General features: G+C 34.6%; 1 protein-coding gene across 2 annotated transcripts in view; it reads left to right on the plus strand.

Moving 5' to 3' along the window:
- Positions 1 to 14,582, plus strand: part of LOC129981728 (uncharacterized) — a 91,479-nt gene that overhangs the window by 24,966 nt on the left and 51,931 nt on the right. Inside the window, exon 3 of one of the 2 annotated variants that reach the window (XM_056092686.1) lies at positions 4,429 to 7,214. The exons of the other annotated variant lie outside the window; for it this stretch is intronic. Coding sequence (XP_055948661.1) covers positions 4,655 to 5,758 — 1,104 coding nt within the window. The 5' untranslated portion in view covers positions 4,429 to 4,654 and the 3' untranslated portion in view covers positions 5,759 to 7,214. Of the gene's footprint in view, positions 1 to 4,428; positions 7,215 to 14,582 lie in introns of those variants that run through there. 2 annotated transcript variants of the gene reach the window in all.

Raw genomic sequence — 14,582 nt, forward strand, 5'->3', positions numbered from 1 at the left:
AATGGTGTACAGTATCAAGACGCCGCAAAACAGAAGGGCGTGCAGAACCATATACCATACGGCCATAATCTATGAGTGAAAGAATGACGGCTTGGTAGACACGGAGAAGGGAGGTTCGATCGGCACCCCAAGAGGTTTTAGAGAGTATTTTTAAGATATTCAAATTTTTCTCACACCTCTTCCTAAGTTGTAAGATATGAGGAAGGAAAGTAAGTTTACGATCGAAAACTACACCCAAAAAGCGCACATTCATTACAGGAATCAGAGCATCTTTAATTTGAATTTTGGAATCCTGATGAATGCTTCTTTTCCGACAGAAGTGCTTCCAGCTACTCTTCTCGGGAGAGTTAGTGTGGCACCAATTTACCACTCTATTAACTGCATTTTGCAATTGTCGATCAATTAAATTCATGTTGCTTGCTACCCTGGCATGAGATCTGCAGATCATCAACATATAGTGTTCCATGAACAGATGAAGGTAAAACAGATAAAATTTGACTGAGGTGAACTATAAAAAGTGTTAAACTAAGGACACTACCCTGAGGAACACCCTCAGTTTGTATAAAATGATTTGAATAAAAATTACCAAACCGAATACGAAACGTACGAAGTGATAGAAAGTTTTGTATAAATACGGGCATGTTTCCTCTAAAACCAAATTCAAAAAGTGTGGATAACATACCATAGTGCCATGCACGGTCGTAGGCTTTCTCAATGTCAACGAATATGGAGACCAGGTGATTCCTCCTAACAAAAGCATTGCGTATTTCTGTTTCAAGCAAAATTAGATTATCAAAGGTCGATCTGCCTCTGCGGAAACCGCATTGCATAGGGGAGATGCAACCCTGTCTCTCTAGTTCATAAATTAAACAAGCATTCACCATACGTTCTAATGTTTTGCACAGGCAGCTCGTAAGAGCGATTGGTCGATAGTTCAGAGGGTTCGATGGATCTTGATCGGCTTTTAAGATTGGAATCACAATTGCTTCCTACCATTGTGAAGGATATTTCTGCTCATTCCAAATTCTGTTGAATAAAAGTAACAGATTGGAAAGTGAAGTGGTGTTCAAATGGCGAAGCATATTATAGGTGATTCCATCTGGCCCTGGGCTGGTATCATGGGCTTGATACAAAGCCATTTCCAATTCTGACATCTTGAATTCACAGTTATATGGAAAGTTTCTTCTAGTATTAAAATGCAAATACAACCGCTCCGCGCGATTCCTAATTGCCAGGAAATCAGGATTATAGGAATCTATTGCGGAGACTTGTGCGAATGCTTGGCCGAGAATGTTGGCAACCTCTAATAGGTCGGAATGCATCACAGTTCCCGTTTTTAAAACAGGGAGGGATGACTCATTATAGATCCCATTAGCAGCCTTTACCTTTCTCCATAGGGTTCTGCTGGAAATATATGACGAGACAAATGATATCCAGGAATTCCTCTGACTTTGACGACGAATGCGACGAGATAGTGCTTTAGCTCTTTTGAAGGCAACAAGATTTTCAGATGTTGGGTACCTTCTAAATTTATTCCACAGTTTTTTATGTTGCTTATGACTGTCACGACAGGCTCCATTCCCCCACGGTCTTCGAAATTTTCGTAGACGTGGGGATGATTTTGGAATGGTGTTGTTAGCGGCACGTTCATAATGGTGCTAATGACATTTTGTACTGCATCCGAGATGTTTGATGTATTGACCATATCCTGAGTGATATCTGCTAACTGTGAAAAACCTTTCCATTCTGCCCGTTGGAATATGACACACGGAGGACAGTTAGTCGCACCTCCGCTATCAGCATGGGAGACAATAATAGGAAAGTGATCGCTCTTATACAAATATTTGCTAACCGCAAATGTCAGTAATGGCAAGAGTTCAGGTGAGCATATGGCCAGATCAAGAGTATGAAAATTACGTGTGGGTTCGTGGAAGTAGGTTTTCTCATCGTTGTTCAATAAACAGAGACAGTTATTGGCAATAAAATGCTCAATATGTCTCTCACGATAGTTTATATTATCCGAATCCAACAAAGTATCATGTCTATGGAAGTCGCCGAGTATAATAAATGGCTTAGGAAGCAGGTCCACTAAGTTGTCAAGATCTTGTTGACGTATTATATCATGAGGTGGCAAATAAATACAGAGCAGACTGTGACCAATTTTCTAGTGTGAACTTTCACAGCCACAGCCTGAAGTGTGTAAAGTTAGTGGTGTGCTTGGATATAAATTCAAAGTAAAAATACAGACGCCGTCTGAACCATGATGCTCATTTTCTGTATCCTTTCAAACACAGTTAAAGCCACGCAATTTTATGGGAAAACTAGGTGTCAAGAAAGTTTCTTGAACACCGAAAACAACTGGATAAAACTTATTAAAAATGGGCTTGATATCATGAAGCTTGGACCTAATACCGCGACAATTACATGAAAGGAAGGTACCCATTAAGAAAGTTTTTTTGAATTTAGATAAATTTGGATCAGTGATCTGAGTAGGCGTGACTTCGCAAGTTATTGCAAAGTCATCATCATCCTCATCAGATGGATGTAGGGTGATGTGATCAGGACTTTTGGGTTTGCTACCGAAGATGGTAGTTAAATCCTTATGGACAATACCATGGTTTGCAAGTCCTAAAGCAACAGAGTTACGTAAAGCTGATTTTTTCAATTTAGGTGCAATATCTTTTCCAGAAAGACCACGTTTAGATAATTTTAATTTCAGAGATTTATTTGATTTTTGTTTTAGTGTATGCGGTTTCTTTTTACTATTTTCAGGGGTGCTGGTTAACGAAGTTTCGGTATCAGAATCAGATGCTTTTTCTACGGATTTTGGTACTTGGATATTTTTTGCACAATTTGGACAAAAACAGTTGACACACAATTGTTTTTGAACAACAGATGCGTAACTTTGGCCAGGTGTGGGGGTTAGGGCTAGAATTCTTCGTCTAACTTCTGGATATGAAATTCCTTCTTTTATTTTGATTGTAGTAATTTTCTTTTCAAGTGAAGTGCGCAGCGTTCGCATGATTGAGAAAAAGATGCATGGTCGCCACCGCAATTGATTCATTTTTCGCGTGCGGCACATTCCTGACTTTCATGGCCTTTTTCAGCACGGCAGGCGCAAGTAAGTGTCCCGCGGCAATTGGCTTTCGAGTGCCCAAAACGCTGACATTGAAAACAACGAAGTGGATTTGGAATATATGCTCTTACTGGTAGTTTCACATAACCCACAAAGACGGAATCTGGTAATTTTGGGGAATGAAAAGTAAATATCAAGTGCTTTGTATCAACGAGCTGTCCATCTCGCTCGATAGTAATGCGGCGTACGTGTGTGTGATTCCTTAACTTCGTAATTCATGAGTTATTTCCTCAATAGGGACATTAAAAAGTTCCCCACAGGTTATCACGCCCTTTGAATAATTTAAGGCCGAATGAGGACTAATGGTAACTGGTATTGTAGTCAGAGTTTTTAATTTTATTATCTCCTGAGCTTGCTTTTTAGAGTTCACTTTTACCAACAAGTCACCAGCACGCATTTTCCGTATTCCATTGATATTACCCACGGTTGCTGAGATTGCCTTTTGCACCAGAAAAGGGGAAACTGAATGAAAGTTTTCTTTATTGTCAGATACTCTTCTAATTGTAAAAAAAGTGTTTCGAGAATTGGTTCAGTATTTGATAGTTTAAAGTCACGATGATGCCCACTGAAGGGAGATTTTTTAGAAGCGCCCATACGACATTAAAAAGGATTCGGGCCCGACAGCACCGCCCACCACGGAGCCCAACAAGGGAAGGCAGCCACCAGCTCTGGACAGTTCCAACCTCGGCGCTTACCTTAGTGCTAATTGGTACCTATTCGCTGGGAGTTACTCCCGGGGACAGTGACCACCCTTAACGCCAAGCCTAAGGAGTGACCCCTTCGCTTGATCCCTAGCAGACTAGCCACTCAGGTGACTAGGTACTAGCCGATTGATACACCGGGGCCACAGTGCACCACCCGTCTAATGGGTCGCCATGCACGGCGAACACGTGGGGTTTTGGGCTGTCCATGAGAAGCAAGAAGCAAACAGAGGGCGGCAGCTTCTCATGGAAAGCTCCCTCGCCTACCCTCGAGGGGGAAAAAACGGAGACAGTAGAAGGCGTAGTGGAGAGTAAACATAAAGGCAGTAAAGATCCCTGGTTACCTCGGGATTGGGACACCCGTACTCACCTATAGTAGGTGTGCCCATGAGGGGGCAGGGGAAAATGGCCTTTAATGGAGAGATACGAGAAAGTTTCGGGAGGCCAATCCTGTTGGTTAAAATATCCTTTAAAAGCTATTATTTATTTTAATTTCACTTTAGGATATGTTTTGGCATGTAAATAAACGTTTTAATATTTTAAAAGTTTAGCAGATTTTATACTTAAAATTCTTTTCTTTTCTTTTTTCAGGTTGTTTCACAATCAAGTCTAAGAATTCCAGTAACTACGATATTATCCCTACAGAGATTCAAAAAGGAAGGAATTTCATAACATTCCCTTTTCTGTAATATATTCTATTTCATTTAAAATCTTCACACACACACACAAAAAAAAAATTATACAGGAAATTTCTCACCTCGATAAAGAGAAGAATTCATCGAATCTTGCTCCTTGAAAACAAAACAAACATTCTGCCATGGAATTGGTGTTTATGCCATCTCTACAGCACTCAGCTACCATAAAGTTTGCACTGAAAATAATCATAGACCACATTTCCGAAGTGTTTCAAGAATTAACTCAAAAAACTTATCTCATTGAAAAAACGTCTTTTGATTTCAGTGGAGAGCAAGAAAGATGGATGATAACACAAAAAATAACAAGAAGTTTAACCAATTTCGTCCCCGACTCATTACTAGAGCCAACTACACATTGCATTTACTTAATGATTTCAGAAATTCACTACTGGATTAGAGATCACTATAGTATTATAACATATATTGAAAAAAGATATTTCAGGAATCATTTTAGTTGGGGTCCAGAGGGCACAATTGACAGAGAAAAGACAGCAAAGGCACTGATTCAGAACAAAAGCATCGACATTACTGTTCGCTTCGTCATAGCCTGCATTTACTTCTTCGAGTATGACATTCTGATCCTATGGTCATTGATGACGGAGCTGCAAAAAGGGGAAATTCTCCATATAGACTCTAATCCATCGGTCCAATTTTGGATGAAATGGTTGAGAATAAATACGAAGCCCACTCGGGCCCAATGGATAAGAAAATATTTAAGTCCTCGCGGCATACTTCAAATAATAATAAGAAAAGTTCATCGTAAGCCTAAGAGATGCGGTCGCATAAGACTGAGCGCCATTTTCATGCATCTGCATGAGCAAAGTAGACTTTTCGACTTTAAACTGTGGTCACAGCATGTGCATTTCGATGACTTCAGTTTCTACCTTTGTTACCAGTTTGAACAACAAATGAGCTTGAATGCTTATCGTGCCAAAATATTGAGCAAGAAACTAAGTCCTATAGATGTGCTCAAATGCTATATGACTTCTCAATTTAAATTCTTTTTACTCTCTTCAGATAATCATCCGAACATTTTTGAAACTTTCTTGCATGACGTCTTATGCGTGAAAATTCTGCATGGTGTGCATGATTTTGATTATTTGCAAGTTTTTAACTTCCTGCGGCTTACGTTTCCGCATAATGGTCTTAAACTTATTCAAAAGAGAAGCTATTTTCCTCTAATGCATACTGTAATGAAATGCGATTTCTTTTATGAGAGGACTTGAAGTCAAATGTCTGCGCCGCCAAGCACACGTGCACTGAGGACGAATTCCCATCTCCATCCATGAAATCCGCCCACTTGTATTCAAAGGTTATGGAAAATTTCGACGAGAGAGTGCGATGAGCCGGCAAATACGTGGAGGCCCTGTGCATTATTATATTTTTAATCAATCCAAATCTTGTCTGTATTTGTTAATCAATTCAAATCTTACGTAAACACGTTGTTCTATCGTGTAACGCTCTAAATGGTCGTCAAATGTTTTTTTGTTTTTTTTTCATAGGGTTGCCAGCACTTTACTGCACGACTGGACACGAATTCAAATCTTGTTTATATTTTGGGACACCTTTTATAAAACTTAGTGGCATGACAGTGAGGTCTTATCGCTTCTTAAATTTTTATTTCAATGATTTTAACTTGGGACAGGAAAACATCCGTTGAAGTTTTCGTAGAGGATTTCTTCTTCTAATAGGCAATCACGATAAAGAAAAAAAGGTGTTATACATTGCTTATAACATATTTGAAAACATCCTGAAATTTTCCGACTGTGCAAGCTCAGGTGAAATTACTAGCAAAATGTAATATAAATTATTAAATTCGATGTTCCAGAAATCAGCACTGGACACGTTTGACATTATTAACTGCTCAATTATTATCCTATCAAACAGGTCTGCTGATAACGTCTCTAAGCTTAACATGAGCGTTGATTTTAGCTGTAGCTTGTTTCAGATTATTGAAGTTCCCATCAAAAATATAAGGTTGATTCAATTCCGGACGCAGTCTGTCTCTCTATCTTTGAATGATGTTGGAAGGTTCTGTATTGGAATGTAAGCAGGAAAGTTATCTGTCTGGTCGCCAGCCCTCCACAGTCTAGCATCAATGCGCAATAGCTCTCAGAAATTTTATTTCTTTATTTATTCTTGCTGTGATCCAAGAATGACATTGAACGTGTGATTGAATAATTCCATGCGGTGTATGTAGTTTGCTTTTGAGTGAGATTCTGAAAGCAGATAAAAATGATCTAGGAATAATCAGTGCAAGAGACTGGTTTATGGTTTAAAAGAACAGAATGAACTGCATTGCCAACGCACTCTATTTATGATACATATTTTTACATCATAAAAAGGCAAAATTGTGTTCCTATTTTAGGCAAATATTGAAACAGATTAGCCTATTTCCTATTAGCCTATTTAGCATGATAGCAATAGACGTAAATGTTTAATCCATGAGAGTGACTCGCAACTGCTTAACGTTGGGAGTGATTAATGACTCTGAAAGTGATTTAGTTGGTTTGGAAATAGGCTAATCTGTTTCAATATTTGCCTAAAATAGGAACACAAATTTTAAGCTATTTTTCATTTTTAAACTGCAAAAATATCTATCTTCAATACTAAAAAAGTATCTGTCTTGCATTGAAGTCATTGTAAATATTCCAAATTGCTAAATAAATCCTAATTGTCAGAGCAGCGAAGTAATAAAAAATAGAATTTGGTTTTCAAGAGGAAATAATATTTCACATGACACTAATACCTTGTCCGTAAAAATTCGCAAATTTTACCGATGTTTTTGTGAATTGGTGCTAATTTTGTGAATTGTGATAACAGACTTTTCAAATAAGTTAAAGTGAGAAAAGCGGGATATGAGAATCGTTCGTTAAAGTTGGTCATATTTTTCAAAACCTGTTCATGAAAACTGATTCTTTCTATGAAATCTCCTGTTGATTGAGTTCTGTTCAATTTTTTCTGGAAATTTCGGAACAGGATTCGAATAATTTTACAAACATGTGCATAGTGAGAAACAAAAATGCACAGAGTCGAGTCTGCTACAAAGCTGAAAAAGAACTCTGTGGCTTGAATTATGTGAAGAATACACGGTAGAAGACTGGAAGTGACCTGACTAAAATATATATTCAATGCTTTCAATCTGCTGAAGCTAAAATATAGGTCCGTTATTCCCCCAAATAATCGGAATTGTAAGAGCACCGATGAGAAACAAAATGAAGTTCCACGTCATCTTACTTAAATTGCGGCGATTTGTCATTACGAATAACTCGTTGAGATCATAAGCCAAACAGAAACTTTGCTGTCGCTCTTTATATATTGACGCATCTAACAAAACTTTCAGTTACAAGATCAAAAACAGTGAATTCCCTTCTTTTGTCTTTGACATATATCATATACGATGCGTCCATTAATGTTTTGACAAAGAAAATAATATAAATCACACCTTTCATGTTTAGAATTATATCATATTTGCATCTTGCTGTATTGCGATTGTGGACCTTTACCCGCTCGTTTAGGTCGATTCCAAGTGCGGGGAACAAAGTGAATAGGCGAGACAAGTTACTGAATGATCGTTAACATATGCCATTGTTTAGGCGAACAAGAATTTTGTATGACTTTAAACAGAAAAATTATCAAAAGTTTTGAAAATATTTGTCAAATTAAATTAATTTATATTCCAATTTTTATTGCTAAATATTAACTGAGATAATTCACATTTAGATGGAGAAAGCCTCACGAAAAAATCTTTTTTTGATGCAGTCAAAGTTAATATTTTCAGTAAATTGGAAAATGGTATTTTCTTACACCATAGGAATATATATTTATTTATCGACTACTTTTTTAAAATTCTTATAAAGCTTTTTGGTGAAGGAAGTATAACTTAAATTTATAAATTTCTTGAATGGACCATTGAAAGAATTTTAAACAATTCCTTTCTACACGACCTCAACCAACCATCTGGTAGAATAGAAGATCTATTTTTCCTTTCCCAATATTTGTAAATGTATTACGAATACCTTAATAAAATATATATTTTAGAACTATATACGAGTTAGTTTTTTTTTTTTTTTTTTTTCTTAAAAGTTTCTAAGAAAAAAGACGAAATTTTATAAAGAGAATTATGCAATTAGTTTAACATTTATCAAAAGAAGGTGCGATATTTTTGAAAACCATAATTGTCGTTTACTAACAGCATTTTTATTAAAAATGCTTAATCAGTTTGTATATTATTGATTCTTTAATGAACTACAAGGTATATTTTTATTTTGAGGATCATTCAGCAAATATTTGATCTTTTTCAGCATTCGAATTATTATTCACTTTCGCATTTTCATGAAGTCAGTCTCTAAGCAATAACAAGACAAATGCAATTTTAAAACCAACAATGATCAATATTTGAATGAATAAGGGTTTGAAGTCATATTCTTCTTATTTCATTACTTTAGATTCAAAAGCATAATTCTTGTATTAAGATCGTTCAAAAGAAATTACTTTCTGTCTACGAGCATTTTGGTAGAAAACAAGATACACACACATGGGGAAAAAATTGGTTGTTTTTTTTATTCATACAATTTTTTTTTAGAATCTTTTATTTATTTTTATTATTTTTTATAGCTTTACTAATAAATTCATTAAGCTCGTTAAATTTGAATTGCGTTATTATAATTTGTGATGGTTACTTTCTTATCTCTTAATTTGCAAAGCAGTTAAAACCAAAATGCTTTTACTTTAAAATGATAAATTTTGAAACAGATTTTGCTAACTAGTGGACTCACCAGGATTGAAAATTGCTAAAAAGTGAATTTTAATATTTTATTTAATTTGCTTGGGATGGCTTTTTTCAAAAAAGTTTACGAACTTGAAATGGTTGTATGTTTACTCATACTAATTTAGAATCCTTACATATTTATGTTCATATTTTATGCATTTCTCTAATTTTATGTTGTCTCATCGAAAATTAAGTAATTGAAATTCAATTAATACAATAATTTTTTTTCACCGAAACAAATCATGTTCATGAAATATGTAAGAATAGAAAGTAGAATATTAAACAATAAATTTTTATATTGGTTTGAGAATATGTTTCATAATTTATGTAATATAACAGGAAATAATTCAATTAAAATATCTCTGATTCAACGAATAAATTCAATCTCCTACAGTATGAAAGTAACATATCAATCTAAAAGAGCGATAGAATATTTTTATACATTCAATTAAATTAATGAGAAAAGCAGAAGTGTTTAAAATTGGACGCATATTAATTTTTCATCATTGCATTCTTGTGAAGTTAAACCTTAATTATAAATACAGCAAAAATTGAAAAAAACTATCACAAGTGCCTTTAAACAGAAACCATCTTAACGTGGACAATTAACACTATCTTCTTGACTTCATCCTTGACAATTAAAGAAAAGTAGAAAATGAAACGCTTGTAACAACAATGGAAATTATTGGTGTTTCATTGCAGTACTGTAATCTATAAAAATCTCATGTCACGGCGTTTGTGTTCGTACTCCTCCGAAACGGCTTGACCCATTTTTATGAAATTTTTTATGTGTATTTGGTAGGTATGAGAATAGGTCGTAAAGTATATTTCATGACGCTAGATAATTAGGGTGTTCCTATCCACGTTCACCGTACTCTAATGAGATCAACGCTTGCTGGAAATCATCGCCACTGTGGCGTAATGTTAAAAAAGTCCAGTTAAAAATAAACACGAGCGTCCAAATGCTGCAAGATTCATCTGCTGACACATTCTCGGACCAATTGTTAGATATCGGCGATGGAAAAGTTGCTGTCTATGAAAATACTGGATGCATAAAATTGCCCACAAATTTCTGCACTGTCGTTGATTCGCAAAATGGTCTCATTGACCGCATATTTCCCGATGTACGCACACAATACATAAATCATGCGTGGCTGGCAGAAAGAGCCATTTTGGGAGCAAAAAATGTGGACGTCCACGATTTGAACTTCAAGATACAGCAGTCGTTGCAAGGCGATTTGGTATCATAAACTCGATCGATACAGTTTGCGGTGCTAACGAAGCTGTAAATTATCCAACAGAGTTTTTGAACACACTGGATTTGCTAGGCATGTCACCACACCTTCTACGACTGCAACTTGGATCTCTTGCTATTTGACTTCGAAATTTGAACCCACCATGGCTATGTAATGACACGCGATTGGTCATTAAAAAATGATGAAAAACGTTATCGAAGTCACCATTTTGAATGGTAAATTTCGAGCTGAAAATGTTTTGCTGCCACGAATTCCAATGATTCTCACAGACGTGCCAATCGAATTCAAACGCGTTCAATTTCCTATTAGATTCGCATTCGCAGTGACAATCAATAAGTCGCAAGGCCAAACGATGTCTGTTTGCGACTTAGATGTGGACACACCATGTTTTTCACACGTGTCATGTTCTCGCGAGGGCAAACCATCGAGCTTATTTGTGTTGGCTAAAGACGGACTGACAAAAAATATCGTACACTCAATTGCGCTTCGAAATGAATATTGATTTTCTTTATTTCATTTTTATACTTTAGGACAAAAAATAATTACTTTTGTCACTTTACGTTTAACTTTCAAGAGATCAAACAATGTCTATGTTTCGTTATGTTAATGAAATACATTGTATTGAGAAATTGAATGGTTGGTGTTTTTTTGTTTTTATCGGCGATCATCGTCTACAGAGCTCCATTCCTCTTTCTGTCATAGATCCCATCCCCAGACATTTACAATGCATTCGTATCAACCAAAATATTCAACCGAAATAATTTATAAGACAGAACAACGTTTGCCGGGTCAGCTAGTATATTATAAAATATAATGTTATATATTGTTAGGCAAACATTACATATGCAACAATATACTATATGTTACAATATTATTACTAATAATTCAATCTGCAAAAATTGGGATATGTATATAGACCAAAGCCCGAAGTTCGGCCAGTGATAATCTGTACTTATAAATAAAGCTCAATCTGTGTGTGTGTTGGCGCTTTACAGTCCAAACCGTTTGACATACAGTTATCAAATTTGGCATATATATATCTTGGGGATTGGAAATGTGCACCTTGAAGCTATTTTTTTAAATTTTTAATTAGAATTTTAATTAATTAAAAATTAAGTGTAATTTCGGCGTTTTGTCTTTATAACTTCAGAAAATTTTACAGAACAAAATCGATTTTTGCATCAAATTAAAGCTCAAAAAATTATCTTTTTAATGATACCAATGTTTTAATTTATAAATTATGTTTAGATTTTTTAACGAATTTTTAAAGAAATATTTAATTATATTTTTCAATAATATGTTTCGCTCAAAATAAAAATAAAATTTAATCTGCACGAGCACGTCAAATTATAAAAAAAGTAGCTTTTATCAACGTGTTGCCATCACATCAATAGAAGTTTAAATTAAAAGATAAATTAACTATTATTGCAAATTTAAGAAATAAAATTGTAATTTTCGGTAGGTGTCTGTATAAAATGAAAAAAAAAAAAAAAAAAAAAAAATGAAATAAGATATTTTCTGAAAAGTAAAAGGAGGAAAAGTTTTCTATGAGCTTTGACACTATTTACATTACTAATTCAATAAAACAATTTCATCTAAGTCAAACATGGTTTAATATACTTAGGATAATCATTCTAATCAGCTACCATCAGCTAATTTGGGACATACATTTGTTAATAAAATGGTCTAAAGGAACTGAATAATTATATTTAATGTAACTTTAGTCAATAAATGCTCCGATGAAATAGGAATTTTAAATTTTTGCATAGGTCCTCTGCCCTTTGAATCATACTTAACAAAATATTCTTGAGACACCAATATTTTAAATAAAAATTGTTGAACTCCAATCATCAAAATCATTCATTGAGACTGAATAATTTATTAAATTTGAATATCGCTCTTCTATAAAAACTGGAGATTTTAGACTACTTCACCGACTGCCTCAATGAAGATACGCTAATCTTCTGCAAGGGTCTCTCGACAGTGATTGACCTGTGATTATAAAAATGTTGATTGCTCTAAAACTGATACATAAAAACTTCATAAATCGGTCAGATTTATCACAGAAGATAGGGACGTTTATTTATTTATTTAAAAGTTGAAGTGTCAAGAGTATTTCGCAGAATAGGATTGGGACCAAAAGACTGTGTAAAATTTAAAATTCGTAATTTTTTCATAAGTTCATTTATTGACTGAAATAAAATAAAATATTTTTATTTGCATCATTTAAGTCTTTTGAAAGTAAAAAATTAATTTTACGATGAATCAGAAAAATTTTTGTTGAACAATTCTTTTAGATATATAAATTATTCTGCAGTGAACATATAAATTCACTGCCGGAGGACTCTGATTTCAATTTTCATATTTAAAAAAAGACATGGTTAGCTTCAGTATAAAAAGCTTTTATATTGATTGCAGTTTAACAATTCTACTTTAAATTAAAGTAGAAATTATATGGATGCCGACAGAACATTAGAGAAAGTGATAAGTAGTATAATGAGCAGAAATGTTTAAGGCCTACATAAAAGTATGACTAAATCAAGTAAGTACCAAAATATGAAGCTCAAAAATCTTTTGCAGAAAAAAACTACTAAGAGAACAAGTTACATTAATTAAAAATTTTAGCGATAATTAATACTGCGAACTGGCTGGTCGCCAAAAGCGACTAGTGGTAAATAAATATAATGACATTTATGTATAAAATGTAAATAAGGACATGTTGTAGGTGAAATTCGGCAGATGGCGTCAATAAAGAAATGTCTTTAAATGGTATTAACAACAAAACTATTTTTCCTTATATTTGTTTTAATTAGCCCTTATATTTGCCTTTGCAAACAAATTTCATATTTTTTGAAGCGATATTTCGGGAAACAATGTGATCTGGGATCTTTAACATTTGGTACATGGAGCAGAAAAACTTGCCTTTGTATTCATACACGATACACAACGCTTTTCCTCAAGATATAATTCGTTCATTTTGAAGGGCGCAAATCTAATCTTCACGCTATCACGTTGTTACAGCATATACGTTCACTGAATAATTTCTATTATGGTTTAAATATGAGAACAGAATAACACGAGATCATATTTTTATATATTACAAGCTTATTTTTAACTCAGAGGTGTCATTTATATTTGAACTCGTTTCTGAAACAATGTACTTAAAAAAAAAAAAGCAGTACACAGATGTACTCATTTTTAAATACTTCATTTTTAATAGTGTGTAAAATAATAGTGTGCTCTTTATGATAATAATTTTTAATAGTGTGCTTTTGATTCCTTTCTTCCTACTTTGGCCGATCGTCCCAAGCCACTTCGCGAATTGGCCGGCCTAAGCCCGAAATCAAGAAAAGATCGGGCATTGGCTGGTAAGTTTACAGCAACGTTGGCCAGTTCGCGAACTGGCCGATTTCGGGCTTTGGCCGGAACATATACAATGCACTCCCAAATATCCGGCTTAATGTGGCGAAATGGCAGGCCGGATATCAAAAAAGCCGGTATTCTACGAGCTAATTTCTTTGTCAACCAGCAACAGAAGATAAAGTTTTTTATGCTAAAACTCACTGTTATAATACGTATTTTCTTACTTCTTGTTGAGTACTAAGCCTTCCATTTATCTCAAGCCTCGTAGAATGTGAACGCGGCCGCGACCTGTTGAATCATAGAAGTAGTTGCCGATAACGTGTTGAGATAAAATAGAAGGCTCTGTATTGATAGTTTATACGTTTCAAAAGGTAGTTACTGCACGTTTCAAAAATTTGTTAGAGAAAAATTAAGTTAAAGGTTATAAACTTTTCTCATTGTAATACAAATTCTGTAATGCCTAACTTAGGTGTAGGAAATATAAACAAAACGTTAAAATAAATCGTTGGCCTATTCTTAATAAAATTGACCCAAATTGATTTTATTTTCCACTGATAAATGATTACACATATATGAAAAGGTAACCCTAAAATTTGAGTCAAAACTTAGTTTTTGAACAAAGTCCTTAATAGATGACTGCTTTTGCATTTTAGCTCGCTT

This window comes from Argiope bruennichi, chromosome 8 (genome assembly GCF_947563725.1).
Source record: "Argiope bruennichi chromosome 8, qqArgBrue1.1, whole genome shotgun sequence".
NCBI lineage: Eukaryota > Metazoa > Arthropoda > Arachnida > Araneae > Araneidae > Argiope > Argiope bruennichi.